The 27,948-nt window shown below is 43.4% G+C and overlaps 4 protein-coding genes across 14 annotated transcripts in view; 1 reads left to right on the top strand and 3 right to left on the bottom strand.

Moving 5' to 3' along the window:
* Nucleotides 1–172: 172 nt before the first annotated feature.
* casp3b (caspase 3, apoptosis-related cysteine peptidase b) lies at nucleotides 173–5,002 on the bottom strand. Of its 2 annotated transcripts, none has more exons than XM_077021834.1 (7): nucleotides 4,907–5,002; nucleotides 4,005–4,070; nucleotides 3,057–3,241; nucleotides 2,834–2,962; nucleotides 2,440–2,615; nucleotides 1,746–1,863; nucleotides 173–728 (listed from the first exon to the last, which is right to left on the bottom strand). In XM_077021834.1, exons 2-7 carry the CDS (start codon nucleotides 4,064–4,066, stop codon nucleotides 499–501), a joined length of 900 nt encoding a protein of 299 aa, XP_076877949.1. In that variant the 5' UTR covers nucleotides 4,067–4,070; nucleotides 4,907–5,002; the 3' UTR covers nucleotides 173–498. The 2 variants fall into 2 exon arrangements, with proteins under 2 accessions (XP_076877949.1, XP_076877950.1); XM_077021835.1 differs by lacking the exon at nucleotides 4,907–5,002 and adding an exon at nucleotides 4,175–4,666.
* A 1,181-nt stretch (nucleotides 5,003–6,183) lies between these two features.
* Nucleotides 6,184–10,372, bottom strand: cenpu (centromere protein U). Its single transcript, XM_077022946.1, has 11 exons — nucleotides 9,935–10,372; nucleotides 9,619–9,841; nucleotides 9,057–9,141; nucleotides 8,825–8,923; nucleotides 8,421–8,526; nucleotides 8,157–8,259; nucleotides 7,906–7,984; nucleotides 7,738–7,785; nucleotides 7,424–7,485; nucleotides 7,110–7,266; nucleotides 6,184–6,766 (listed from the first exon to the last, which is right to left on the bottom strand). The coding sequence occupies exons 1-11, from the start codon at nucleotides 10,041–10,043 to the stop codon at nucleotides 6,644–6,646; spliced, it is 1,194 nt and encodes a 397-aa protein (XP_076879061.1). The 5' UTR covers nucleotides 10,044–10,372; the 3' UTR covers nucleotides 6,184–6,643.
* Nucleotides 10,373–13,132: 2,760 nt separating this feature from the next.
* Nucleotides 13,133–16,692, top strand: slc25a51b (solute carrier family 25 member 51b). Of its 3 annotated transcripts, none has more exons than XM_077021828.1 (2): nucleotides 13,133–13,245; nucleotides 15,309–16,692. In XM_077021828.1, the coding sequence occupies exon 2, from the start codon at nucleotides 15,384–15,386 to the stop codon at nucleotides 16,317–16,319; it is 936 nt and encodes a 311-aa protein (XP_076877943.1). In that variant the 5' UTR covers nucleotides 13,133–13,245; nucleotides 15,309–15,383; the 3' UTR covers nucleotides 16,320–16,692. The 3 variants fall into 3 exon arrangements, with proteins under 3 accessions (XP_076877943.1, XP_076877944.1, XP_076877945.1); XM_077021829.1 differs by having other exon boundaries at nucleotides 13,240–13,378; XM_077021830.1 differs by lacking the exon at nucleotides 13,133–13,245 and adding an exon at nucleotides 13,609–14,409.
* A 2,571-nt stretch (nucleotides 16,693–19,263) lies between these two features.
* The window catches only part of frmpd1b (FERM and PDZ domain containing 1b), a 23,734-nt gene continuing 15,049 nt past the window's right edge, over nucleotides 19,264–27,948 (bottom strand). For 6 of the 8 annotated variants that reach the window (XM_077021818.1, XM_077021820.1, XM_077021821.1 and 3 more), the window contains 11 exons: nucleotides 27,936–27,948; nucleotides 27,619–27,714; nucleotides 27,304–27,429; nucleotides 26,894–27,013; nucleotides 26,009–26,145; nucleotides 25,752–25,878; nucleotides 25,495–25,587; nucleotides 25,037–25,219; nucleotides 24,713–24,857; nucleotides 23,580–24,509; nucleotides 19,264–23,427 (listed from right to left, as the gene is read on the bottom strand). The exon at nucleotides 27,936–27,948 is cut by the window's right edge and continues 92 nt beyond it. In XM_077021818.1, the coding sequence (XP_076877933.1) occupies nucleotides 21,023–23,427; nucleotides 23,580–24,509; nucleotides 24,713–24,857; nucleotides 25,037–25,219; nucleotides 25,495–25,587; nucleotides 25,752–25,878; nucleotides 26,009–26,145; nucleotides 26,894–27,013; nucleotides 27,304–27,429; nucleotides 27,619–27,714; nucleotides 27,936–27,948 (4,375 nt within the window). In that variant the 3' untranslated portion in view covers nucleotides 19,264–21,022. The remainder of the gene's footprint in view (nucleotides 23,428–23,579; nucleotides 24,510–24,712; nucleotides 24,858–25,036; nucleotides 25,220–25,494; nucleotides 25,588–25,751; nucleotides 25,879–26,008; nucleotides 26,146–26,893; nucleotides 27,014–27,303; nucleotides 27,430–27,618; nucleotides 27,715–27,935) is intronic. The other 2 variants (XM_077021824.1, XM_077021825.1) reach the window with 2 other exon arrangements.

Genomic DNA, 27,948 nt, shown 5'->3' with positions numbered 1-27,948 from the left:
CGAGCAGACACGACAGATAATGTACACGGGGTAATGGGGGTTTGAGTTCAACTCAAAAGGTGCAAATAATGGCGACGTTGTGATGACTGCACCTGTCACACTTGCACGTATTCTTGACTTTATCATTGGTAAACAAGTAAAATAACACTACAATAAGATAAGTGAACAAATATCCTTTTAAAACGTTTTATTGAAGAGTCATTCTCTTTTTTTTGTACACCTGCCACAATTATTATGCAGGTTGTTCCAAAGGGTATACACTCCTTCCAGTGTAAGCATAGCGTGCACATTGTACCAGATGTTAGCGCGTGATACAATGCAACAGTGCATGCACGAGACGTTAGCATGTCATACTATAACAACTTTCCATTGCACTTATGTGCAAAAAGAAAAAACTACAAATATTCTGTGTATTCTCTGCACTCGCCCCTGTTAGTGCACATTAGTGCGCAGTCACTCTTTCCTAATCGTAATTTGGTTTCATTTTGGGTGTTAGAATCATTTTGGAAAGTATAGCTCTTTGGTTAGCATGGACACAATACACGGTATTTGTTTCTTCCGGTTGAAACCAGGCAGGTCAGTGTTAGACTGGAACTCCATCGCCACCTTGCGGTTCACACGTGTCATGATCTGCATTATCTCCAGCTCTCTGGCATGGGTCGCCAACATCTCACAAAGGGAGAAGATGAACCATGATCCATGAGTTGTGTTTCTCCAGGCATAATAACCTTTAGGAAGAGAGACAGCAATGACGTAATAAACATGCACACAAACATGTCTGTACAAACCCATCTTTAAATCAATTACATAACATATATTCATAGGCTGCTTTATGAGAAACGCCTTCTTTAGGTGCATTTTACGTAAAGGGAACGTAATTAAAAATAATAATAATAATGAAAAATATCACACTGGGCCTCGCAAATTTGCACTACATTGCTGGTGAAGATGATATTGGGTGGATATGGTCCCAGAATGTCAGCAGTTGTTACATTGGAATTAGTCACTATACACAGTACAGTGTGTCACTGTTACACATCAGTACAGTGTGTCACTGTTACACATCAGCTCAGTGTGTCACTGTTACACATCAGCTCAGTGTGTCACTGTTACACATCAGTACAGTGTGTCAATGTTACACATCAGTACAGTGTGTCACTGTCACTCATCAGTACAGTGTGTCAATGTTACACATCTGTACAGTGTGTCACTGTTACACATCAGTACAGTGTGTCACTGTCACTCATCAGTACAGTGTGTCACAGTGACACATCTGTACAGTGTGTCACTCATCAGTACAGTGTGTCACTGTTACACATCAGTACAGTGTGTCAATGTTACACATCTGTACAGTGTGTCACTCATCAGTACAGTGTGCCACTGTTACACATCAGTACAGTGTGTCACTGTTACACGTCAGTACAGTGTGTCACTGTCACTCATCAGTACAGTGTGTCACCGTTACACATCAGTACAGTGTGTCACTGTTACACATCAGTACAGTGTGTCACTGTCACACATCAGTACAGTGTGTCACTGTCACACATCAGCATCAATGTATGATCGAGAGTGTCACCCAAATTGTCCAGCTAAGAGTTATACGTCAAAAACTGACCAATGAGGAGCTGACGGCTGATTGCAGATGCAAACTGAGGCTGAAAGTAGACAGGCAACAATATGTGTACGTCTACAAAGTGTTTCGAATAAATACAGTAATAAACCACTTTGAGGAAAATGTGTTTTACCTGGAGCAGTAGAGTATGCATACAAGAAGTCTGCCTCAACAGGAATCCTCTGTGTGTCTTCTGAATCACTAACGCTATCAGTCTCAATGCCACTGTCCAAGTCCGATCCTCGACACGCCTTAACACACAAGGACAGCAGAAACAAGAACATTTCGAGTAATCCAGAGATTAAAGGAGCAGATTAAAACAGTCACAGTGGCATGTTTTCTCTGACATACCCTAAAGATGAATCAAAATGATTCATACTGACTAACTGCTACTCATACTGTTCTAATCCCACACTGACATTGTATCTTGGATTAAACTTTATTGTAAAAAACACTCCTTTGTCATTACTGTGTCATTACTATTACTGTGGTTGCTTAAAAGGAATAAGGTTTGAAATGAGGTTTCAGGTTTGGATGGCGTGATCACAGAGTTTCACTCAAAAACACACAGTTCTTCCTTATGTCATCTGCAGGCTCAAACAGATGAAAGGAACAAAGAAACCAAGACAAGTCTGAAAAATTAATCAGCTCAAAGCAAACAAAATGTTTGCTAAAATACACTGCAGCACTAAATAAAAAGCCACTTGACTTGACATGACTAAATTTAAATAACTTCTTGTATCTCAGTAAGACAGGTAAAAGCAAAGATTTTACAAATGATCATCCGTAAACCTGTCTGGTATGTTTGTATCATTATGGAATCATACCTGTATGAAGAAGAGCTTAGGTTTGCCAACTAGAGAAGGACAGTGGTCTCCTCTGAAGAGTGAGGTCAGTTCCTTAATGTCCACATGTCCATCAATACCATAGAGAACCCCTTCATCTCCATGACTCAGTATCACACAAGCAAAGAGGGATGACTGACTGTGATCCTCCTGGGACACTGTGTGTACAAGAACATTAATGATTCATTCACTACAGTATCTGTAAACAGCATGCACTTATGGAACTAAGGCCATTTGAAACTGAATCAGTTCTTAATGAATCAGTTGCCCAGATTAAAATGACTCCTCCGTTTGATTCAGTCGTGATACAGTTGTGATTCATTTTAGGTGACAAATAAAACACGTCAAAGTGAATGTGAACTATAATTCCATAAACCTGATTTTAGAAGGCTCTTCATTTGTGAAACGGTCTGGTCATTTTGGATCATTGTTTTGAAGCCCAGCTCTGTGAAAACTTTGAACACGTTTGCCGCGTCCACGTCTGTTCCGTTCCGCACGAGCATCCCTTTTGGGGGGGGGGGGGGGGGGTGAGACAGCTGTGTGAGAGACAGCGACCTCCACCACAAGACAAGGCACACACATTCATCTTCAGCTCCTACCTGTATGTTTATGAAAATTCTTGTTGTTGATGATAATGCATTTCCCGAGGTTGGGGTAGCCCATGTTGTATCTGTACAGGTCAGACAGGGCTTCAGTTTTGGCCTTTTCGGGTCCAGTGGAGATCCCTTTAGTCCCACTGGATCCAGTGGAGATCCCTTCAGTCCCACTGGATCCAGTTGTGGTCCTGAAAGGGAGGAAGACGGCTGTGTTCAAAGTCATTTAGATGCTGTCGTGCAGTATGGGTGGGATTAGGATCTGAATCTGACTTAGGGCTACACAACACAACCTGGTCATTGTGCTCACAGCATTGACCCAGACAATACTCAAAAACAGTAATTATAAACAAAATGCTGCAACAACACATCCCAAACTTCTATGTGTCGCCTTCCTTCAGTACTGTCATGGGTATTATGGGTATTTATCAATAATATGTGATAGGTATTATGGATATTAAAGTGTTAATAATTTGAGCCCATCTTGAACCATGTCCATATAGGGATCAATGACTTTTAATCAACTGCAATCCCAACGTGTTGCTGTATCACATTTTATATTCTGTAGTCTTATAATCTGAATTCTGAAAAATTCAGCTTCGGTCCTTCACAGTAGCTTAATTGTCTTTGATTGGTTAGATCTCTGAAGACAGTGCTCAAAGTTGGTGAGAGCAGTTTCTTCCTCTTTCTTCAGTTTGCTTGTGCCAAGATGACTCTTTTCTTTCAGTATCAGTGCTAAGTTTCTGGAAACCAGTGCTGTTGCTTATATGAAGAGGCCAAGAAACAAAAAAAAACAGCCAAATTAACAAACAAAACTATACTGAATTATGTCTTAACACTACAGCAATAAAGCTTGGAATACCTGCAGAATCAATAAATGCAAACTTAAAAATGCCCCCTCACTTCATAAGCAGGCACTACATTGATGAACGTCAGTGGTTTAATATATTTTACCCTTCGGTCCTGGCATCCAGACAGTCACCCTGGTTTGCTCCTGCAGTGTTGTGCTCTGACATCGCTCTGGAGGAAAAAAGGATTCTGTCACAAAAAAGTGCTGTCAACGTAGAAGCTATATTCCAAAATCAAAATCTAGTGTTCTCGCCATATCGTTTGAGCAGAAATACCTTTTCAAAAAGGACCACCCTTGAACAACACGAACGTCAGATAAGATCAAAAACGCTGGAAGGCTCGTGTGTGCTGTAGTGGAATGAACTCTTCTGTACAGAGAGCCTCTCTAGTCAAGCTTGCTTGTACAGGTCGGTTTGTATAATGGCCCTAATTCACTGTTGACAAGGACGATCCAGGAAGCTACACACTCTACTTCCTCCCTTACATGTATAGGCATCATTAAGACCTTCAGTTTCTTTTTTAGTATGCTGACTGGTGACCTTCAGGTCCAAAGTGCACAATTCAAAATTTTGGTGCTACAGTGAAAATTAACCTAATAAAAGTGTTTAGATTAGTCATTCTGAGGCAGGTGATCAAATATATTTTTAATTCAAAACTACTGAAAGGTCATCAAGGTGGAACTGAGGCACCAAACATCCAAAGATTTCTTATTTCTCCTTTGAAACTATGTGGAATATACTAGAACAACCTGTTTTGGATCATGTGACCTGAGGGGAAAAAGTTATTGTTATGGGGGTTGTTTAGACTTGTCAGGTGTACATATAAATTACCTTGCTTTACTCACAGTGCATACACAGGCCTACACAATTCCCTATCCAATATAAGGTTGTTTGTAAACGTATTTGTTCATCAAGTTCTTTAGTGTATTACAATTTGGCAATAGTGACTGAAGCAAACGAAAGCTCACTCTTCAGTTATAATTAATGAATGGAAAGAAGCTTACTTACGATGTTTTATGAGTGAAACGAATGAGAGACGAACGGAGCACTCAGAAAACTAGTTGTACGGTGTAATGGAAATTCAGAAATGACTTTTCTGACTCCGCCCACTCCTGCGTAGATAGTGGCGTCATTTAATATGACCGTCATGAATTTTGTTTGTTTGTTTGTTTTTATAATAGCTTTGACATAAAGCATGATGTACACATACAATGCTGCTCGCCTTTCTCTTTCACTGAGGCTGATTGGGTTACGGTTAATTTCATGCAGTAGTAATCCTATCCCTCACTTCAAAGTACCAATGAAGGCCACAAGATGGCGCTGTACTGCAACATATTAATGTTCAAATTAACACTCAGTATCTCATTCATCAGAAAAGGATAGCCCGTGGTTACGTCACCAGACATTTCTTCATACTTCCATGGATACAGCTGCTGATCCAGTATTATCAATGACATAACGGCGGAAGGTGGTGGATGTTAAAGTAGTAAATTACATCTGAAAACAGCAATAAATATTAATATTCATATGCCCCGCAGGTCTGTATGTGATGCCAGTTTATGATGCCTACATAAACAAGCATGAGTGTCAAGAGAAGGGAGAGATGAAGAGACGTGTGGTGCTAATTATGGGTTCTTAGCAAACAAAACCCCAGGAAAGCAGGTGGTCAGGATTCTGTCTCACCTGCTACACTCGGGTACTGTAGCGATCAGCTTTCCACATGGGTTACTGATCTCTTCAATCAGGAAGATTGAATCTCTCCAGGACCCTGTTGTTCTTATACATGACTAACAGGTGAGTAACCGCTGGCATCAGGATGTCTCTGCACTACGTCCTGCAACACCTTGAGGTGCGGGACCTTTGCCTTTGTACCGTGTATATTTCAGCTGTTCATTCCGAGCAAACATATTGCATGTTCTCCTGGATAACCGAGGTAGCTCAATGTCCCCTCCTGTCCATCAGGAAACAGTACGTCAGGCTGGGTTTGGATCTCCACTACCTCAGCACCAGTGCTCCACAGGGCCGTGTGCAGTCCACCCTACCTCCTCTTCACACTAATGAGTGTATGTCTCACAGTGGCTGTCAAACGCATCAGGTTTGCAGTCTACAGTACTCTGGTAGAAGCACAAGTCATCTGGCATTGAACACTCAAACACAGACCACCGACTTCTGAATGAAACACAATCTGGCCCCTGGAAATTCATCCCACAGGTCCCCAGACTGGACTATGACACTTGCTATAGGAGGTGTACACAGACAGCAAAAGATACAAGAAATTGTAAAACTAATTCTTAAAAAATTTTTATTTACTATTCAGATAGGTGTGTTGCACACCTGTTAGTCACGAGACATTGTTGGCACATGATACAATATAGCAGCTTTCTTTTGCTTCTGGATACATGTTCAGGGTTTACTATTCCCCTGAAAATAGATCATTCTAGAACATTCTCTTCAGTTTAGTTGCTAGACGTCCGTTAAAGGCACAAGTGTTCAGATGGATCAATAAGCAAACTGAAGTTCATGCTCACTATACCCTTAATGATAAATTAAACTGAACAGTATGTCTCAATCCTCTCAAAACACAAATATGACGTGACATTAAAATTATTACTGAATTTGTCAGTACAAATATATATACACCAAAGTAAATGCTTCTGGCAGAAACTTTGTATTTATTGCTGAATTTGTTTAGCTATTTAGATTTATATTCATTAGATTTATATTCGCATTTTAGTAAGAGCAATTCTACTTGTGACCAGTTTCCTCTAAAAACTGTTGCATCTGGTCATTAATCATCTTTAACTGGTTTTCAGTTCCCATGATGCTCCTGGCCTCCAACATCATCGCAGGCAAGCAGGACGGACCATACTGTAATAAAGGAAAAAGAGAAAGAATAGTAATTAGTAATAATTAAAACAAACAAACAAACGTCCTATACTGATCAGCCTCAACATTAATGAATAACATTCAAAGAATGGCATTCTCCTTACAATGGCACGTGTCAAGGGGTGGGGTATATTAGGCAGCAATTGAAGAGGAAGTTAGTGAAGTTGATGTGTTCAAAGCAGGACAAGCATAAAGACCTGAAGGACTCTGATAAGGGTCAAACTGAAGGGTTCCCAAGCCTCAGTGTTGTTGGCCATTCAAAAAAGTTGTCAGGACACAGTGAACTGCAGAACGCAGGGGGCAGCACTCTTCCCCACACTCTCACCGTTTGGGGCTCCTCAGGGTGTGCGGTGCGGTGCCGCTGGTACCTCTCGTTCAGCTCTTTCAGGTTGGCCAGGAAGGTGGTGCCCCGTGCGAGGGCCGCCAACCTCTGCTCCAGCCTGCAGTGCTCCCTCTGCAGTCTCCCCAGCTCAGCTTCAGTCCTGACGCGGCACAGAGCAACAACACGCTGCCACGTCAGCCAGGCAGGCCCGTGCCATTCGTCCAAAAAACCGCGTCCGTTAAAGCTTACTCAAACCGCGCCAGTTTGATCCAAACAATGTAAATGCTGCCATCTGGATGTAAAGTGCCATTACTTACTTGATTAGTTCACTTTTGACCTCCACCAGTCTAGACTTCTTGCGGTTCAGGGTACTATTGATCTGAGCGGAGAAAGATCCAGAAATTATAGGTCTTGCACAGCATTTGAGAAAAGTACACTCACTGGCAAACAGCCTGCAACGCTGCCTGAACAATCACTCGTTTCATCTGCAGATGGCTGATCAGTAAATCACAACTGTGTGTAAATCACACATGCTGTCTCACCGTATCCCTCCGCCGATGTAAAAAGGCTACTGTTGCTAGGCGAGTGTGGCTTTACAGAGCACTACTGCCCAAGCACAGCTTGCTGTTACCTTCCCCGCAGTCCGCTTCACACTGCCGGCCTCCTTAGCTGCCGTGATCTAGAACACAGACACGGTGGTGTTGAGAGCTGAATGTGGTTGGACATTGTTCACTGTGGCTGTAGTGGATTACAAATATAATCAGTCATATTTACTATGGATGTATGTTCAGATGCTCACCATCTCATCGAGCTGCTCCTCAAATGAGCGTGAGACAGTATCTATGGCTTGCTTAACAGGTTCAGAGTGAACAGTCTCTCTATGTAAAAACAATCAAAATTGAATATTTCAGAAACATTTAATACCAGGATTAATTTTACAAAAATAAGAGCAAAACAAAAATAAAAACCTTTTAAACCATAATTAAATCTTAAATAGGGCAGCATTTTACAAATTCAGGGCACTTTGTTCAGCTCTGATCGAAAGCTTACTTGTACTCCGAGACAAAATGCTGGAATGCTTCAAGGATGACTTCCAGATCAATCGGGTTTCTCACAGCACCACGTTTCAACTTCTTACCGAGGTTTCCGCGATCTAGAAAAGAAAGCCAAACAAAACTAAACATACATACAGCCACTGACAAATACAAACACTAAACACAAAACGTAGGCAGGTATTCCCAAACTAACCCATAACCCGAGTAGCACGGTGGTCACACCGTCATCGTTATGATCATAGACCCTAAACCTGGTCACCTGCGGATCCAGCCGAGCTCCTCCTCTTTGGTCCTCGGCTCTGGGACCTGGAAGAGGACCTCGGCCGCCTCACTCTGGATGCTTTGTGCTTCTCGTTATCTGGATCCTGCAGTACAAGAGCCAGGACAAGGTATTCTGCTTAGAAGGATTAACCTTAAACAAATGGATAGCTGATAGATGGGTCATGGAATGGACTTTGATTAAGACTGCAGGACTACCGACAACACAGCTGGTACAGTTTCTAAAACAGCTTTGCCGAAGTCCTGCAGACAGAGCTGTTTTATATAAGGTATTCCAATTCACTCATTATGCCACAGGCAATATTTCAGAACAGAAGAAGCAGAGGCCAACATGTGGACTGGTTTATGGAAGGCAAAACAAAGAAAACAGTATGTCATGCTTACAAAACTCTCATCCTCATCAGTCAACTCTTCCGAGGACAAAGACGACCGCTGCCTAGCGTCACGTGATGCAACACCTGCTGAACCGTCGGTGGTCGGATCCTGGAAAGAAGCCAAACATTATAGTTCCTCATTTTCTTATCCACATATTCGACTTTTAGATGACCAACAACCACCACAACCAAGCCAATAAAAAATACACTCATTGTATAAAAACAAAAATAACACCCCTCACCTCAGACACAGCTGCCCCCGAAACTTCAGACGGTCTGCTCTTCCTCCTGTTTTCCTGTCTGCTCTCGGAGATGGCCTGCAGATGTCTGCAAACACACACAAATGTATAGAACTGAACAATACACTTTGTGTAAATGTGCCATATTTGTCAATTGTGACTTTCACCACAATCGAAAATTGTCCTCCGCTTTTTGCCCATCTGTGCAATTATAACACACACACACACACACACACACGATTACTAGAGGTTGTGGTGCACACATGCCCTGAGCGGTGGGCAGCCCTAGCCTGGCACCCGGGGAGCGCGGTTGGGGTTAGGTGCCTTGCTCAAGGGCACCTCAGCCTGGGAATCGCACCCAAGACCCTCCGTTCACAAGACCACTTCCCTACCACCAGACCACGACTGTCCCTTAAAACGGCACTTTATTGCCATTACTGTAATGACTACACGAATTATGAAACCAAGGATCCCTGCGAAGGCAAAGGGCAAAACAAGGCAGCCAACCGGTCAGCAGATCTGGCTCTGTGGTGGATGTACTAAAAATTAATAAAAAGTGAAATACCGGGTTGGGTGTTGTGGTGCCTCCCGCCCTCGCTTTGGCCGTTGTGGGTCGGCCCGGCTCCGTCTCGTTGTAGCCGGACCCTTCTTCGAGCGGGCAGGGCCGGTCGGACTCGCCGGGCCGCCCCGGGCAGCTCGACGGTCGCCGGCGTGTCTCTCCGCCCTCGGACGCCCGTCTGTTGGGGCACTGGGCTCGTCCTCTAGCGCGGTGCTGTGGAGAGGGTTCCCTACACAAACCAAGACACAAGTGTCTTAAAACAACCACTCAAAACCAGTTAAAGTGTGTGTGAACATAACATTGTTTGTGTTGTTGGACGTGCCGTGGGAGGAATATTGGTCTCCCTGGAGGAAGCTGGCCTTCTCTATCGAGGACACGTCTAAACTGTCCGGCGGCTGCGGGGTATCTTCCCCCTGAAGACATTTCGACATCTTTGCTGTCTCCAACTCGCTCCGATAACCAAGATGGAGACCAACACAAACAACCGCGTCGTTAACGTCGGTGAAGGAGAACGTCGCGCGCCATGTTTCCCGCCACTTTTTTAGTGCCGCTTACGTTGTAACATGTGACTGAAAAACGGGTGAACAGTCCAATACGGACAGCTAAATTGTTGAGAAACAAAAGTCTAATCTAATCAATTGTTTGTTTTTTCTTGGAAAAATACCACGTACCATACATGGTAGAAACTATAACGTATTTAGTATTTGTGAGTTATTTGTTTAAATGTAAAATATGCACTTAAACCCCCCTCACTCCACTCAAAATTGACAGCGTCCCATTTCTTCTTCTCTTGCTACAAGCATATTTGCTCCTAAGTGCACACGAGAAAATATTGCCACCTGCTGATGTACAAAGACAACACATTTACATAGTCGACCGGACAGACGAATGAATATAATATAATATAATATAATATAATATAGTATAATATAATATAATATAATATCACTATTGTCCTTATACCAGGTATAATGTAATAATAGTTCAATACTCATTTAAACTATGTTGCAAAAACGAACATCACCCTGCAGATTCACAACTGCTAATCAAGGTCCAACAATCTCTGGGCGATTACCTCACACTTTACTCTTTTTACTGCAATTATTATGCAATTATTGTAATTATTGTACACTTTTATTGTTGTAGATTTTATCAGAAGTTCATCAGAAATTTCCTGCATGGCGTTTCATAGTGTTTCCACTACCGATACATGTTTAGAAACAGCCCAAATGTTGAGGGTATACTACTGGTTATATACAAATATTTCAGTTCTATTTTTATTGGTTTTTTTTTCTAGTGTACACAATATGTCTGTACACATACATTTATTGGGGAAAAAAATAAGGACGATAAACTGACAAAAGAAAGAAAGCGACAAACTGAAAAACTAGTTTGTAAAAAAACATATTGAATGAACTGCCTCAGGGCGCTGCCCAAATGTGTAACATATTTCAGGAACAGCTGCCATATTTGAGAAGTACAGAACAGAGTCCTCGAAGGACTATCTGACCTTCTCTAATTTCAAGCAGTACTTGAACCCAGTCAGTTGTACACTGGCAGTAAATGGTTGTCTCATTTTAATTAGACACATTGACAAATGAGACCCAAGTGTGCCATTTAAGCAGGAAGGAAGAGTTGCCAGGAAAAGTCGCGTTCTGAAAGAGTAAAGGAGTCATAAGAGAGTGGAAATCTGTTAAATATGTGCCTGTTGGCTAGGAGACTTCTGATAACTGCTCAGAACTGTTACCAATGCTTTGCTACTGAATTTACTGTTAAATGAATAATACACAAACTAGTATTTTAGTTTTCTATGTGGCATGAAATGATTATTGTCAAGTCTAAATTGTCTCACATGTTAGAGGAACCATTAGCAGATGATTTGATGTATGGATGGCAGGTACTATTGTGGTGGAAATTTTAACATTTTCCTTGATGCTATGCTTTATTAGTATATGTTAATCATAATATTCACACTATTCATTAGTTACCCACGCTCGGCACATGTATGAAGCCATAGAAAAGTTCTAGCTCTAAAAATGAAGCAAGTACATCAAACCCTATAACAGGCTGCCATAGACTGAGCTAGAGGGGCCCAGATATGTGGTGTGTTTGATTAGAGGAAAAGAACATTTTTCAGGGCAGAAAAGAGAGTGAGACACAATGACACAACTTTGTCTCAAATGAGGTACAACAGTAGACCACAGAATCAACCATGGCCTAAATATCACACAAGAATTGCAGAGACTTAAACAATGAGACAGTCCACAGTGTCCTTAATAAGCCAAATATTCAGAAGCAAAACTAGGTGTGTGATTATACATACCATTGTACATATAATTTGCTTAATGTAACTGGACATGCTTTAACTGAATTGCAATGTGTAAACTGTCTTTTTCTGAACAAGTTCAGGTGTGTTGACTCAGGACAGGGGCATCTGCAATCAGGATGGGATGTCATCATGCTAAGGCTAAAATAGGGTGACCATATTTTCATTTGGGAAAACCAGGACACCTTGCATTGGGGGTGGGTGTTGCATGTTGCTTGCGTACTGACAGTCACGCAGTCTACATTGTGATTAAGAACAGGGCTGCCCTCACTGATGCAGCTCAGGGATTACGACTGTAAATTAAAATTTTAATGATCCAATGAAGGTAATTTAAAAACCAGGACATTTCCTCACTTAAAAAAACCCGGGACAGGACGTGAAATACGGACATGTCCCGGGAAATACGAATGTTTGGTCACCCTAGGCTACAAGAATCTGCAGACACCTCAAATGAGCATGTAACTACTGTTCTACAAGGGTTCATCTGGGAGTTACAGTGATGAATACTCTATATGTGCTACCAGTATGAACTGGATAGAAAGGTCTTCTAAAATGCTGCAGAATGTTACTTGCATACAATATATGTGGAAATTGTTTTTTCTTGTATTCATTGAGAATGATTCAGCTGGAGGCTAATGAATGCATATAAGTGGATTTAATTAACTAAAAGTTAAATATTTTAAAATGTCTTTTCAAACTGAGTGTGATTACTATTTGCAAAAGAAACATGTTGCAGTTTTGTTTAAGTGATGTGGTGAGGCACTTAGACCTTTGATCCTTTTAAGAATGCTTCAGGAAATGTGCCAATAGAGAAAAAAATGCATGTATAAAAATCCATCTTGACAAATGCAACTTGCTTTAATTTCAAGTGCCGTTAAAAAACCTACATAGCATCTCGCGCATGCTGATTTGAATCCAAAGTCTCTTCACCGAGCACGAGGGCGCTGCGTGTTACACGCATGTCTCTTTATGATTGGCTAAAACGTACAGCAACCGCTCCTTACTGCTCCTGCCTCCGTATAATGTAGGATTTTTTGTTTTATTAATAGTTTGAAACATATATTCACCATTGAGCGTGGAAACATGAAATACGTTCACTTGACAATGAACTGCTGTACGGTGCAGGGCAACAAAAATGCAAAAAATAAAAAATAATAAAATGCACCAGTCTGTGTACTTGTGTCCTCTAGGTGTCAGTAGTGGCCCTTTCACCGCAATGTCGTATAAAAGAAGAATAAACTAAGCGCGATCTGTCAAGTGACGTGCCAGGATCTCAACATCGACACTGTCTCAACTTGTCCACCAAGGTAATTACAGAAACGTGCAGTTTCTGGGACACTTTCAATGTCCAACAGCTGAATTATGCACTCAACGAAGACAATCCGTCTCCAGACGTCACGACACGCTCCTGCCTGGCGAATGCAACTTGCTCGCATGCTAGTAGGTTAGCCGCCCTGCCAGCTGGGCTCTCGCGTGAAGGTTTCGAGTGTTTGAGTGAGACGTGAGGCGACCCGAGTGTTTGAATGAGACGTGAGGCGTCCCGAGTGTTTGAGTGAGACGTGAGGCGACCCGAGTGTTTGAGTGAGACGTGAGGCGACCCGAGTGTTTGAGTGAGACGTGAGGCGACCCGAGTGTTTGAGTGAGTCGTGAGGCGACCCGAGTGTTTGAGTGAGACGTGAGGCGACCCGAGTGTTTGAGTGAGACGTGAGGCGACCCGAGTGTTTGAGTGAGACGTGAGGCGACCCGAGTGTTTGAGTGAGACGTGAGGCGACTCGAGTGTTTGAGTGAGACGTGAGGCGACTCGAGTGTTTGAGTGAGACGTGAGGCGACTCGAGTGTTTGAGTGAGACGTGAGGCGACTCGAGTGTTTGAGTGAGACGTGAGGCGACTCGAGTGTTTGAGTGAGACGTGAGGCGACTCGAGTGTTTGAGTGAGACGTGAGGCGACTCGAGTGTTTGAGTGAGACGTGAGGCGACTCGAGTGTTTGAGTGAGACGTGAGGCGACTCGAGTGTTTGAGTGAGACGTGAGGCGACTCGAGTGTTTGAGTGAGACGTGAGGCGACTCGAGTGTTTGAGTGAGGCTGACTGTGAGGGGACCCGAGTGTTTGAGTGAGACGTGAGGCGACCCGAGTGTTTGAGTGAGGCTGACTGTGAGGGGACCCGAGTGTTTGAGTGAAGCTGACATTAGGCGACTTGTGTTCGTTTAACCACACGGCTAGACGTTCCCGGGTTGTCACCGTTGCTTGGTAACTGTAACGGCCGAGCACGTGAGATGGAACCCTGACGATATTTGAAAACCAACTGTCGCAAACGGCCAGATGAGCCGTTGACCAGCGAGCTAGCTAACATATAGCAGCGGGTCAAACCTGTACATACATAGATATCATTATAGCCGCCTTGCTAGCTTCACCCTGTTTCGCGAGATGTAGTCCGTATCCCGGTTCTTGAGGACCACATAATTGAGCTAGCTAGGTTATTTATAATTTACTAATGTCGTACAAGCTGGCTAACAAATCAAGGACACGGTCTATCGAATTTATTCTCCCCATATGAACAATCTCTAAAGCGTAGTCAAGAGTATTTACACATGGTGGAACAAAATAAAAGAAACCCTAAGCTATGCTAAGTGCATAGTACATTCTAGCTAACTAGCAGTAGCTATATCGTTCAAGTGCTAGCTTGATAGCTTGTTAAAGTAATCGTGTTCTTGTTCATGTAGGTCAGATTTAAGAACAAAATGAACGATACGCTGAGAATTTCTTTCACCAAAGAGCAGATTAATCCTGCCTCAGGAATACACATACGGTGCAGATCTCCGTATATATGGCTATCTAGCTTAGCTATGTAGGACTACATTCTTTACAAATGACGCTAGCTTGTTATATTTTTAACGAGTGATCGATGTTTGCTGTCTGTTCAGTGTAGGTGGTGAACTCTGTGTAGGTGGTGAACTGCGACCGTGACTTTGATTCTTTATGTGCGTTGACAAGGTCATAAATTGGCGGTGGGCTGCGTTTCTACTGTAGATTGAAATCAACCAAGCTCATTTATAACCTCTAATAATCCATTCTAACTTGACGTACAATTATTTTATTATTATATGTGTATTATTAATCCAATAATTAATTTTGCTCTTAAACCTCGATGTAGCATGCTGCACGGTGTGTGACTTTCACTCACTGATCTTGAAATTCAATCCCAGTGCTCTGGAGTGTGATGATTAGGTCATATTTACTCGCCTCTTGGGTCTAGACGTCCTGGTACTTATAATGGTTTACTTATACTTGCAACAGTTTGTTCTGGTCTGTTAGATGATTGGAAAGATTCTCAAGTTGCCCAGTTGTAAGGCTTACGTTTTCTTTGTCTTGCAGGTTAGGATACAATTGAGGGGTATTCATATGGATGTGGGATTTTGTTGTACCAATCTGTCGTATGTCTGAGTTCCCATGGGGGCGGTCACTACTATGGACCCTGAATCAGCCCCGCAACAACAGGCCCTGCCTCCACCGCAGGGCAAGCTGAGCAAAAGCGGGTACATTACCGGGGCGGTGGGGCTCAGCCCTCGCGGCAAGCATTATGTGTGCGGCTCTGTGGCCGCCTTCACCAACATCATCATCACCTTCCCCATCCAGAAGGTTCTGTTCCGGCAGCAGCTGCATGGGCTTCGTGCCAGCGAGGCGGTGCGTCAGATCAGTCACGAGGGCCTGCGCAACCTGTACCGTGGCCTGCTGCCGCCCCTGCTGCAGAAGACCACCACGGTGGCCATAATGTTCGGCCTATACGAGGACTTTTCTCGTCTGCTGCTGCGGCGTGCCAGGGCCAGCGGCGCCCCCGAGCTGCTGACACGCAGCGTGGCGGCCGCTCTGGCCGGCACGGCCGAGGCGGCGCTCACGCCTTTCGAGCGCGTGCAGACACTCCTGCAGGACCACCGGCACAACGGGCGCTTCCGCAACACCGCGCACGCCTTCCGGACCCTGCTGCGCGAGCACGGCGTGCGCGAGTGCTACCGTGGCCTGGTGCCCGTGCTGATGCGCAACGGGCCCAGCAACGTGCTCTTCTTCGGCCTGCGCGGGCCCATCAAGCAGCGGCTGCCCGAGGCCCGCTCCCGCGCGGCCAACATGATCAACGACTTTGTGTGCGGAGGGCTGCTGGGCGCCGGGCTGGGCATCATGTTCTACCCGCTCAATGTGGCCAAGTCGCGGGCCCAGGCGCAAGTGGGCGGGGCCTTCGTGCCCTGCGGTCAGGTGCTGATGACGGTGTGGAGGGAGAGGGGCGGTAGCGTGGTCAGGCTGTTCCGCGGCGCCACGCTGAACTACCATCGCTCGCTGCTGTCGTGGGGGATCATCAACGCCACTTACGAGCTCCTGCTCAAAGTCGTCTGAGGGGAGGCGAGCAGGAGGAGGAAGAGGAGGGTGCAGAGTGCACCGAGACCGCCCGCCGTCGTCTGGCCTGTGCATTTGTTCTCTGCCATTGCTTGCTTGAGATCTAGGACACTGCCATTTCCTATTCATTCACAGGTCTAATGGAATTCCACTCGTGTCTCGGTGCCTTGCATGGCAGAGTGTGCTGGGAACCTATACTTGGCCCTATTGTGTCTTTACTACTAGGAGTTTTCAGTGATGGGGCCTGAAGAGGTGAAGAAGTAATGTGTCAGTATAATTTAACACACTTTGTCTCTGAGGAATGTGCACAGGTAATCCATTTTGTGTTGCTAATTGTATCAAACCTAATAAAACGCACAAATTGGTGCCTGGACCACACCAGACTCTTATTTGGTCCCTCTGGAGTGCACTTCTCATTTTGTCACTGTTAAAGGCACAATAAATAAAATTTTCCATTACAGCCATACAGAAAAGGAACTGCAGCTGGGGAATCATATTCACCTCTTTTACATGTGACAAGGCATGTCAAATTGTAATATGATGCAGTCTCATTTAGGGCGGACATCCTTTCTGCAATATACAATGTATCATTCAAGCACTTAATTTTCACCTCCAAGTAAAGTGTCTGACATTGTACTGTGCCAAATAGCTAGAAATGATGCACCGTAAGCGGACGATGCTGATGGCAGTAAGATGGTCTTTGACATTTGAGGGTTAGGTGTGAATAAACTGGATGGAGTACGGATGAAACTGATGTGTAGTGCAGCCAGAGCTTTGGAAACGTGATGCGAGTCTTATGGGAACTTTTCTGGTTGTAATCAGTTGAAACACCCTGATGTTTATGATGTGCAAAACTTTTAAGCAAAATGCGAAAATCTTGCTTATTGTGCCTTTATTGCAATTTCTGGTGTAATGGGTTAGTGGCACATTTGTGGACCATTCAATATAAAGACAAATCAAATGTAAGAAACTCAAGTATTGTTTGCTGTTTGGATCAAATCCATGTATTTTAAAAATGTGTAAAAGTTTTTATTTCTTGCGATCAGTGTGAAATTATATTGTAAGTAAATGAGCAATTTCACTGATTTTTTTTTTACACCGTTAATGGAACTGTTTTTTTTTTTTTTTTATTGCTTTTAGTCAAACAATTCTTTACAGTGTAACTGTTCTCTGTATAGTAAGTAAACACTACAGGCTTTTATCTTTTGTATTAATAACGTGCAGAGAGATGCCATTCTCCAAGTTCAGTAAGCTACAAACATATATTCTAAGGTTTGTAAAGTTTCAGATGTCACACATTTATTTATAAACCCATTCCTGAAATGCATTTTATTTATCCAGCATCTCTTTTTGACACCCGTCTATTCATGGTGTCGCGCTGATGTAACCTAACTCCCTTTGGTCCCTGGACCCCTCCACTCTGCCACCTTTGTGCACATACAGGCTCACTTCCTGGCCCTGGTGGCCTGCTTCGAAAGGTCCCTGTGCTTAACCTCTGCTGACACAACGGGCTCAATTATCGAGCTCGAGTGCCCTGTGAGTTGGTGTGCCTCTGTGCAGCCCACTTCTGCCAGAATGACTTTGGTCACCGGTAAACAGTGGACCTGGTGGAATGGGCAGAGATCCAGAAGCAGACTTGTAGAGAGATAGTAAAGGGAACACACTATAAAAGGCTCTCAAAGGTAGGCAAACGACGATTCTGACATTCATTCATTCATTTTGCCGTCTTTGCAGAAGTCTTTACCCTGTATCATGCTTGTGTAGGACTGGAATGCTGATTTCCCTTGTTCTTCAGGAACATTTGCAATAATGCCTAATCTGACTTCTCCGTATGCCATCATACCATACAAGTTTAGTTTGTAGAGCTGTTTTTCAGTAGAGGGTCAAGATAAAACCATTAGTCACTATACTACTAGTAGTACTACTAATTGAGCTGCCTGATGGTGTGAGCTCTGAAGATAAGATCGTGATTAACATTTTTTTAAATGATCAAAGGCCCCAACCACTCCAGCTGAATTCCTAGCATTGATTTTCACTTGTATTGAAGTGACTAAGCAGATGTGAGTTTGTATTGCTAAATACCTCACTTCTTCTCAAATATTTACCCTGGCAGTGTCAGATTAACAGTCGCTGAAGTTGCACCTTGTTTGCCTTCCATTCGGGATGTTCTTTCCAGTAGCATGGGATAAATGTCACTGTTGCTAGTGACTTTTCTGGACCATCAAAAATAGAAAAGCTAATATAAAAACCTTAATATTAATGTTTATCCCTCCCCCCACTGTTAAAATGCATATTAGATGATGACCAGCAGGAAAAAAAAATAATCCACCTCAATAAAATCACTCAGTTGATTTGAATTCTAAATTATTTTGACTGCATTTAATCCCTTCCTCACTCTGTAATCTCCCATTGCAGACATGCTGACATAAACATGAGTGAGTCATTATGCTCACATGAAAAGCAGTTTGCACAAATATAACAATCGGGCTCTAAATGAATTGTTTTAACATACAGGAAGACTAGGAATGGCCACATTGATCTCAAGAATTGAGAATTAGAAGCCACATTAAAGCCAGGAGAAAACTGCACGATAAAGAAGAGTTCAGCAAATTTCATTAAAATTCATTCTTTAATTATTGATGCAGTAGAAGGAATGCAAAATGACTTCACGATTGTCCTTTCATCATATACTTCTGTGTTTATTTTACTGTACAGATAAGACGTTTTCCGACTGTTCAGATTTAGTCTATGTATACTCTGAATACAAGATATTCTGAGACATGCACCTGCGTTATGTGCATTGTGAATACAAATGTTCTCCATTCTCATTTTCTTTTCAGATATATTTAGCAATTTTTTTCCTTTTCACTTGTTGCAACAATGACAACTCATTTCACTTCAAGAAATGTTGAGAGTTACAGGACATTTGAGTTTTTCCTCAAGGTAATCTGATATGAGACTTCTCTGTCAGCGCAGAGATTAGTGTATTAACTTGTGCTGACGTGCTACAAATTTATAAAATATTAACAGATCACATGACCAAAATTTCAGTATCGAGTCATAAGAAACCATCTCTCAACTTTGAACTTTTTTTTTCTCTGCCCTTATGCTATAGCATAACCTTTAGCCTTAACAAAAACTTTGCTACATTTCACTTGATTATTCAACATCTAATCCATGTGTTTGACAGTACTCCTGCCACCTGGAAGCTCTTTATAATATGAAGAATACAAATAAATACTGAAAATGTATTATGTAAAATGAGATCATAAGCCTTAAGAAGTTGGTTATCATCACTTAGAGTTGCCAACTGCCTGAACTAGAACCAGAGTCTCCCTTACAGATCGTTTCCTCATGCATTACATGTGAAACTTCAGAAAAGTCCACCCTGCAGCATGAAGTGTGTAATGCTACTACATACACTTTATGGGGTTTCACAATTCATTTTAGCATATTTCGGTCAACAAAATGCTGAGCATTGGCGAAATATGGGGCTGTCTAACACTATTGAGATGCTAGTAGAAGAGAGAGCAATCCTTGGCAACAAAGTATTTTCCTCCAATCAACACAAGGCAAATTTGGATCTATGTTGCATAATAAATTGGTTTGACCTTGATGAAAGGTAATTAAAAATCCTTCAAGATCAAGTATAAGGCTTAGGTTAGTTATGGAAGCCCTGTTATCAAAATTAGATTATTAGTGATCAAGGACAGCTCATGAACAGTTTTGATCAGACATAAAATATCCCAAAAAAAAGAACAATATGTGGTTAGATTTTCATGATGAACTGGTGACGCTTGCATAGTAATAAAATAAAGACCAGTGGAAATACAATTGTTAGACCAGTACTAATCATATCAGTTAGTTTTGAATGGTGTGAAGTGAAGGACCTTGTGCCATAATATCTTTGGATAAAACTGATCACTACAATTAAAAGTCAGCTAACTCGCAAATATAAAAACTCAACATCAAACTCTCAGACTGACGTACATATATCAAATTCTGCACTGTCACATACCTATTGCCTCCAGTCATGAACTATTTTACAGTCTTATCCCATCTTTCAGACAAAGAAAATGTTTTGGGTAATGAGATGACAATAGAACTGCACAGTTACTGAGTGTCCTTCATGTCCTAGCTAGCATCCATCATTTGTGTACATGTTCAGAATTAAGGGCAAGAGAGTGGACAGCCTCTCCTAAAGGACTACACCTAAACCACTGAAGAGCAACATGGCAAAACAAAAACAGGACGTCATAATACTTTCAATTTCTATTAGGTTTCCATGAATATTGTACCAAGAGGTAGGAATTTACATACAACAGAATAAAAACATAGGTTAGAATCCACGGTGCACACACATTGTATGTAAAAATAAATAAGTACTCGAATACATACTGTACATATTAGAAGAACTGTTAGAAAATAGCTACTGTATGTATCAATAAATTCATAACCCAGGAAAGTTTATAAGGAGACTTGGCAAGACCAACATTTTTAGAGGATAAAAGTTATACTTTTGGGTAGACTTATTTGTCTGTTAGTGTATATGAATGTGAATCTGTATGTGCGTGTGTGTGTGTGTATACGGCACTTACTGTTACGTCATGTGTGCCAGCACACATTCATAGTCTTTAAGTGTAAAGAGCAGTCACCATTCTCTCTTTGAGTCCTATGTTCAGTTTCACATTTAAGGTCCAAGTTCAGAAGTTCAGAGGTAAGTGTCTGTTGTCTGTGTCTGGAGTATGTGTCCTGAAGAGCTGTGTGAGTGAGAAAACCGTAGAGATGAGAACCGTGCACTGTTTGGCCAATAACCTGACCCCTTCTCCCTCTTGGGTCATTTCCACTGCTGACACAAACTCTTTATACAGGCACACAATCTCCTGAAGCTTCCTTAGGGCCTCAATGCCATCAATATCACCATGGCAAGCGCCGCAGTCTGAACAAGATACTCTGAGACAGGCTGCTGCTAGATGTACCAGGGCTCCAAAGCTATTGCCAAGAGACAGGAGGGCATCGTCCGGCGCCCAGCTAACCCGGGTGGCACGTTGGCAACCTGAGGCCAGTCGCCGTGCCTCAGTCTGCACCAGGCAGCGCTCTGATTCTGAAATGGAGTGTCCATTCATGCCACTGCCCTTCTCACACTGATCCTTGTGGCACGCAGGTTTTATTGCCGACTCGCCGTTTTTAAGCACCAGGAGTAGCTCATCGATGTCTCTGTGCAAGGACATATAGCCTCCTTTAAGTCCTGTACCTTTAGAGCCCATAATGTACCGTCTGCTCTGAAGGTCACGGAGTGGATCCTCCAGAATGCTGCACCCCAGGAGTCGAGGCTCCAGTGGCCGGGGTGGGGTAAGGAGCGGACTGAGCTCCGAGGACGTTGAAAGAGGCCGAGGACAGTCTCTGAGCAGGGATAGGATGTTTGGAGAAGGTGCAGTAAAGGAGGAAGTTGTGGAGAAGGTCTGGGGTGGTTTGCTGATCCGCTTCTGACGGGAGAATTCGTAAACTGTCAGATCATCATCAAAGCTGCATGCATCTTCCACATCCCCGCTGAAGCAGTGGGCATAAACGGTACGGCAGCCGCATGCTTCACGATGGGGTGTGCAGGTGCTGGAAGGAGGAGAAGGTCTTTCCAGGTCGTCCTTCCCACCACTGTCTTTTTGAGATTGGGGCTGTTCAGACTTACATGTTCCGAAGTGCGAGTAGAGTTCAATTGAGTCATGCAAACTGTTCTGGTTCAGGTCCAGATGAGAAGACAATGAAGACTCACTGGTCTCTTTTACAAGCGAGGCAACTTGTTGCGGCCCATCTTTGAGTTTCACTACAACAACCTCTGCATCTCTGTCTTTCCAGTCGTTCAAAGACGGAACTGAATTGACTTTTGGCGATTCCTTTGTAGGTTCCTTGTGCTCATCTGTGTCCTTGGATACTTTAATGTCTGCTGATTTATTTTCACTGAGTGCTTTCGTGCCCAAGATTTCCTGGGATCGGGTGAGATACCATGGCATGTCCTGGATCTTCCCACGTAGTGCAGAAGCAGACAGACGTCCAGAAGAAGTTCTGCTACTTAAACTGACCCCAATCCCAAATGGATCTTTGGGGTCCATACTTATGGAAGCTCTGATTGCCACAGATGGGGACAGAGTGGGTGTGGAAGTGGGGCTTGGAGTAGTTGATGCACTGGTCACTTTGACAGTAGTGTCCTCTGTCTTCAGTTCACTTCTAAGATTCTCATGGCTCAGAGACACCCCTTTACTCAGAGTAGGGGCTTGGTTGATTCCTTTGTCTTGGGACCAGGAGTGCAAAGAAAGTCCATTTAGAGGTACATGTTTCTTGCCTTCAGGTTTCAGAGCAGTGTCAATGTTTGGAACTGTTGACGGCTGTAAAAGAATGGACATGGGTTTAGGTGGTACTGGAGGTTTTGAGGAAATGTTTTTCTTGGGTTGGGAAAGAGACAGTGTTTGGTTTTCTGCTGTTTTCTTATTCTTGATTAATGTATCTCTTTGATCCTCTGGAATCTCTGCAGGCTTTGAAATATTTTGGTTTTCAGACGTCTTGACATGAGCGTGACTGGGAACAGCATTTTCCAAACACAATGGGGCATGACTCGAAGTTTCTTGCTGTTGCTTACCTCCGTTCCACAGTGTTTCGGGATCTGCTGTGGCCACTAGTTGAGATTTACCTTGCCATACTGCTGTGATTAAGGGGGATGAAAGTGGTGGCCCAACTGCAGTAACAGGCTTAAATTCCATGGTGTCTGGCTCCATCTCCAAAAGTTCAGAGGACAGGTGTGCATTGCGGCCAGGAATCTCTCCGTTACACTGCTTTCCCTTTTGCTCAGATATGTGATTATCCAAGGCGGGCTTAGATTCTCTCAGAGTTTGAGGGAGCAGGATCAGTGATGGCTGATGAACTTCCAGCTCCTTGTTATCTAGAATAGTCACTGCAGTTTTCTTCTTTATGCTGTTTCCACTGACAGGTAAGGAAGTGATCTTGTGCTGCTTGTCCTCATTTTGTAGGGTTTCAAGTGCTGATGTCTTCTCCACACGGACCTTGACGTCAGTCATTCTCGGAACTTGTTTCTTGCTACTCATGTCTGTGTTTTTTTCTGGAACGGAATGAGAAAAAAGCATCTCAACATAAGATATACGAGAGACAGAATAAAAAAAACAGCATGCACAGCCAAGCAGATTTACTAGAAGAAATGCACACATTTGAGACAGGATAAGCATCTAGTTCTATTTATAGAAAACACGTTACCTCCCAGAGGATCTAGAACTGGTGGAGTAAGACGATCCTGGGCATCAAAGAACTCATCCTCTGATTCTGAATAATTGTCTCTGCAGTCCTTTATTGTTTCATGAACCCTTGCTGACACTTTTCTTGGAGGTGGAGGTGGAACTTTGACCCTGGCTGATATTTTTGCTTGCTCTTTCTGATCGAGGTTAGAGTTCTCCCATTCTTGCTTACAAGCTGGATGGCTTCGGATCCTTGCTAAGAGTGTGTGAACGTCGATGCCAGCTGCTGTAGATTGTATGCTACTGCTACTCCCTGAAGCTAGCACAGTGCCTAGGTCTGCAGACACACCTGGATTAAGTCTGTAATTTCTATTTTCATCCCCTTCCAAATCGCTCAGAGCATCATCACTGGCCTCATTTTGGCTGAGGAGGTAGTCGGACATTTGTGAGTGGTCACTGTATTCCAAACCAAGCCGCAGTGGGGTGCGTGTATCATCCTGGCTCAGTTGTTCAGGCACCTCCAACAGGTATGGGTGGTGGACATCCAGGCTGCACCCAGAGGCCTGATCTGATTTGGATGTGGTGTATGCCCTGCTACTCTCGTCAAGTGCATTGAGAGAGTTACTGGACAGACTGGAGAAGCTACTGTTCACCCTTGGGTCAGTGTACCACCCTGTCTCCAGAAGGGCGTCCACCCTTGCGGCATAATCCTCGTCTTCAATAAAGCCACTTGTCCCTTCAAAACTGTCCTCATCTGCGTTAACTATTACTTCAGCCTGGGTCACGATCACCCTAACAGTCTCTGCCTTGGCTCTGTGTTTATCCTCGTCATTCTTCCTATCTTCCCTTGCATTGCTGGTGACTTTAGAGGATTGTGTGTCGTGAATATTGTCCATTGGGTAGTCCTCTTCTGAGCTCTCTTCTGAGTCACTGCCACAGCGGAAGCCATAGCCTAGGGAAGACATAAATTACACTGCTGACATCACAGAAATTAAATAAATTATTGTGAAAACTGTACTTTTCATGTTATGGCCTCTCTTTAATAATGATTGCGGAATCATTGTGTGGAACTCTGTGGAACATAAAGACTTTGAGACTTACTCAAGAAAATACAAAATATAATTGGAACAGATGACTCAAATCAAGACCTATCACCTTCATCTAATGGTATACGGCGTATTTTAGGCCGAGGTCCCCAGCGGAAGACGTTCATGTTGGGATCTACCAATAACTTGCAGTAGCCAGCCAGCAAACAGGCCAGGTCCTTAGCAGATACCGATTCCATTAGCAACGCCAGGGGCTAAGGAGATAAAAAAAAAAGATTACTGGTGTGTATATGGCTCATAGTGAAATTCCTCAATAAAACAGATAAACTCAGGTCAAGCTGGTACTTCCACTTGTACTTGTGTGTGATTGTGTACAAAGTCACAAACTATTTGAATGTGTGATTTTTCTGTCTTGGAAAGTCTGCATACCCACCTGGATGTCATGCAGGTAGATCTTTAGCATGCTGACCCTGTCAGACTCAGAGAGCACCTCTACACGGCTGATATAATGGAAGTCTATGATGGTGGAGATCATGTTGAGCTTGTGGTTAAGAATCTGACTGATGCCGTACCGGGCTCCAACCAGCAAACTCACCAATGACTCCCGGTCCTGCAACTGAGACACATAGACATTCAACGTGTTTCAAGGTGACGATACCTATATATCAAATAAAAACAGTTATACAGCTAACCTCAAAGGAGAACTAAGATATTTCAACAGTCCTTATCCCTCACTCAGACACGCAAGGGATTTGTCAGACAAAGGATATGTGGTGCGAGCTTTAGCTATGGAGGGTAGTGGTGAGAGCAGTGAGGTGAAGATTATCAGACAGCCACAAGCAGATTTTGCTTGTTTGTGTGTACAGTAGCAGATGGGGAACACATTCTCACCAGCATGGTGGCATTGTAGCTTCTCCCACTGTACGAGATGAGTTCTGCCATCTGAGTTAGATATGCCAACCTGGCCTGAGACACAGAAAATACCTGAGAAAGAGAAGGAGAGAAAGCGGGAGGAGCCAATGGGTAGAGAGGACGAGGGAGGAGAGGTTGAAGTAAACAAAAAAGAACAGTGTCATATTTTCTTGTCATAATGGGGACAGTTGGTCTCTCTCTCTCTCTCTCTCTCTCTCACACACACACACACATACTTTTTGGCGAGGCTCCAGCAGGGCCTGGATCTTTTTCATGTGACCTGTGAGAGCTTTTCGCAAGTCCTTCTCTTTCATATTCCTCAGCAGCGTGGGAGAAATGAAACTTTCCAACCCAAACTCTTTTCTGGGAACACACACACAAAAATGCACAGAATCCATTTGCCATTAGTCAAACAATATTTTATTTAAAGTATTTTGTATAATGATTTGATATATGGCACATATGGCATTGTGTGTGTGTGCGTGTGTCTCACATTATACTCTTGACAGATGCTCTTGTAGTCTGTCCACAGCTGGCCATCCTTTCATGCATGTGCAGCGCTGCCAGCCGTAGAGCTGTGTTACACTTCATCTCCACTGCAAACCGCTCCTGCAACACGTCCCCTACGCTCTATACACACACACACACACACACACACACACAGTTAAACCACTCCTACTACAACACATCCCCTACGCTCTACAAAAACACACACACACACACACACACACAGTTAAACCACTCCTACTACAACACGTCCCATACACTCTACATACACACACACACACACACACTGTTAAACCACTCCTGCAACACATCCCCCACGTACTACACACACACACACACACACACACACACACACTGTTAAACCACTCCTACTACAACACATCCCCTACACTCTACACACACACACACACACACACACACACACTGTTAAACCACTCCTGCAATACATCCTCTACACTACACACACACACTGTTAAACTGCTCCTGCAACATGTCTCCTATGCTCTATACTTACACACACACACACACACACACACACACTGTTAATCTGCTCCTGCAACATGTCTCCTACGCTCTATACACACACACACACACACACACACACACTGTTAAACCACTCCTGCAATACATCCTCTACACTACACACTGTTAAACCGCTCCTGCAACACGTTCCCTACATTCTACACACACACACGGACTGTTAAACCCTGATTTTAATTACAGCTATGGCATCCTACAATATATACTGCAATACATATTTTAACACATGTAACAGGCAGAATCAGAGCACACACACACACAGAAACTCACCTTAAGAGTAACTGCTACATTTAAATGAGAGATAACAGATATATATATGACACACACATACCTGATGGAAGAGATACTCAAAAGCAACTGGATCATCATGTAACAAGTCCACAGGGTCCCGCGGAATGAAGCACACTCGCAACAGACATCTGTAGTCATGGGAGTCCTTCTTCTGCACCACCTGAGGGGGTAAGATAGGGGTCAGGGGCACTTGAGGGGGCACCTGCATTCACAGTCAATCTGCCAATAGCTTCTTCACGTCTGTGCTTATCTAGGAGATAACAGCAAAAAAAGTAAAATATGTGTTTGTGAGCAAAGAATAAAAAAGGAGGCTTGCAAGCACTATGGACATGGCATGTATGGACACTTACCTGCTGTAAAGGTGTAAGACGGCTGTGTGTGTGTGTGTGTGTGTGTGTGTGTGTGTGTGTGTGTGTGTGTGTGTGTGTGTGTGTGTGTGTAGAGTAGTACCTTCTGTATCAGCTCATCTTCATGCAGTAACAGTAGTTTGGTGATGCTGTACTGCTGTTCCAGCACCAGGGAAAAATACTCAATACACTGGATCGACAGCTTTTCCTTCAGAGTCAGCGCAATGTCCTACGCACACACACACACAAGACAAAGATGCATACCAGGAGTCAATATTCACCCTACATAAGCGGAACATGAAAATGATTTAAAATGATTTTGTTGCACAGTAGAATATGATCAAATCTGTAGTGGTAGCAAAAAATGAAGACATTTTACATCCAGTTGTGTAGAGCTAGAAAGGCTGAGATGGCAAACCTTGACAGTGGTGGTTTTATCGAACTTGAAGGCCTTGGTCTGGCCGTTCTCTAGGTAGACCTTCAACACGTTGGGCAGGAACAGAAGCGAGTTTCCCTGGGGACACACAGCATTGAGTTTCAGATGTTTCAGAGATGATAACCAACCTCATCAGTGTTGAAGGTACTTACAGTGTGATTGGGGCCTTAGTGAACTCGCCTAACCAGAGAGAGTAACTGCATAAACTCTGTGCGTGTGTGCGTGCGTGCGTGCGTGCGTGTGTGTGTGTGTGTGTGTGTGTGTGTGTGTGTGTGTGTGTGTGTGTGTTGTGGCTGGACCTGAGTGTGTCCG

This window comes from Brachyhypopomus gauderio, chromosome 11 (assembly GCF_052324685.1).
Source record: "Brachyhypopomus gauderio isolate BG-103 chromosome 11, BGAUD_0.2, whole genome shotgun sequence".
Classification (NCBI taxonomy): Eukaryota; Metazoa; Chordata; class Actinopteri; order Gymnotiformes; family Hypopomidae; genus Brachyhypopomus; species Brachyhypopomus gauderio.
This window is presented reverse-complemented; position numbering and strand designations above follow the sequence as displayed.

Bases quoted from the DNA above. Each gene is read 5' to 3' on its own strand.
- cenpu (XM_077022946.1), bottom strand. From the start codon at position 10,043: ATGTCGAAATGTCTTCAGGGGGAAGATACCCCGCAGCCGCCGGACAGT. The intron at 7,985-8,156 runs GTAAGCTTTCGA...GTTTTTACATAG, and splicing joins CATTTTGTCTCGGAGTACAA to AGAGACTGTTCACTCTGAAC. The intron at 7,786-7,905 runs GTGAGCATCTGA...TCTGTGTTCTAG, and splicing joins AGGAGCAGCTCGATGAGATG to ATCACGGCAGCTAAGGAGGC.
- casp3b (XM_077021834.1), bottom strand. From the start codon at position 4,066: ATGTCAGAGCACAACACTGCAGGAGCAAACCAGGGTGACTGTCTGGAT. The intron at 2,616-2,833 runs GTTTATGGAATT...TTGTACACACAG, and splicing joins GAAGAGCCTTCTAAAATCAG to TGTCCCAGGAGGATCACAGT. The intron at 1,864-2,439 runs GTATGATTCCAT...TTGTGTGTTAAG, and splicing joins CTAAGCTCTTCTTCATACAG to GCGTGTCGAGGATCGGACTT.
- slc25a51b (XM_077021828.1), top strand. From the start codon at position 15,384: ATGGGGGCGGTCACTACTATGGACCCTGAATCAGCCCCGCAACAACAG.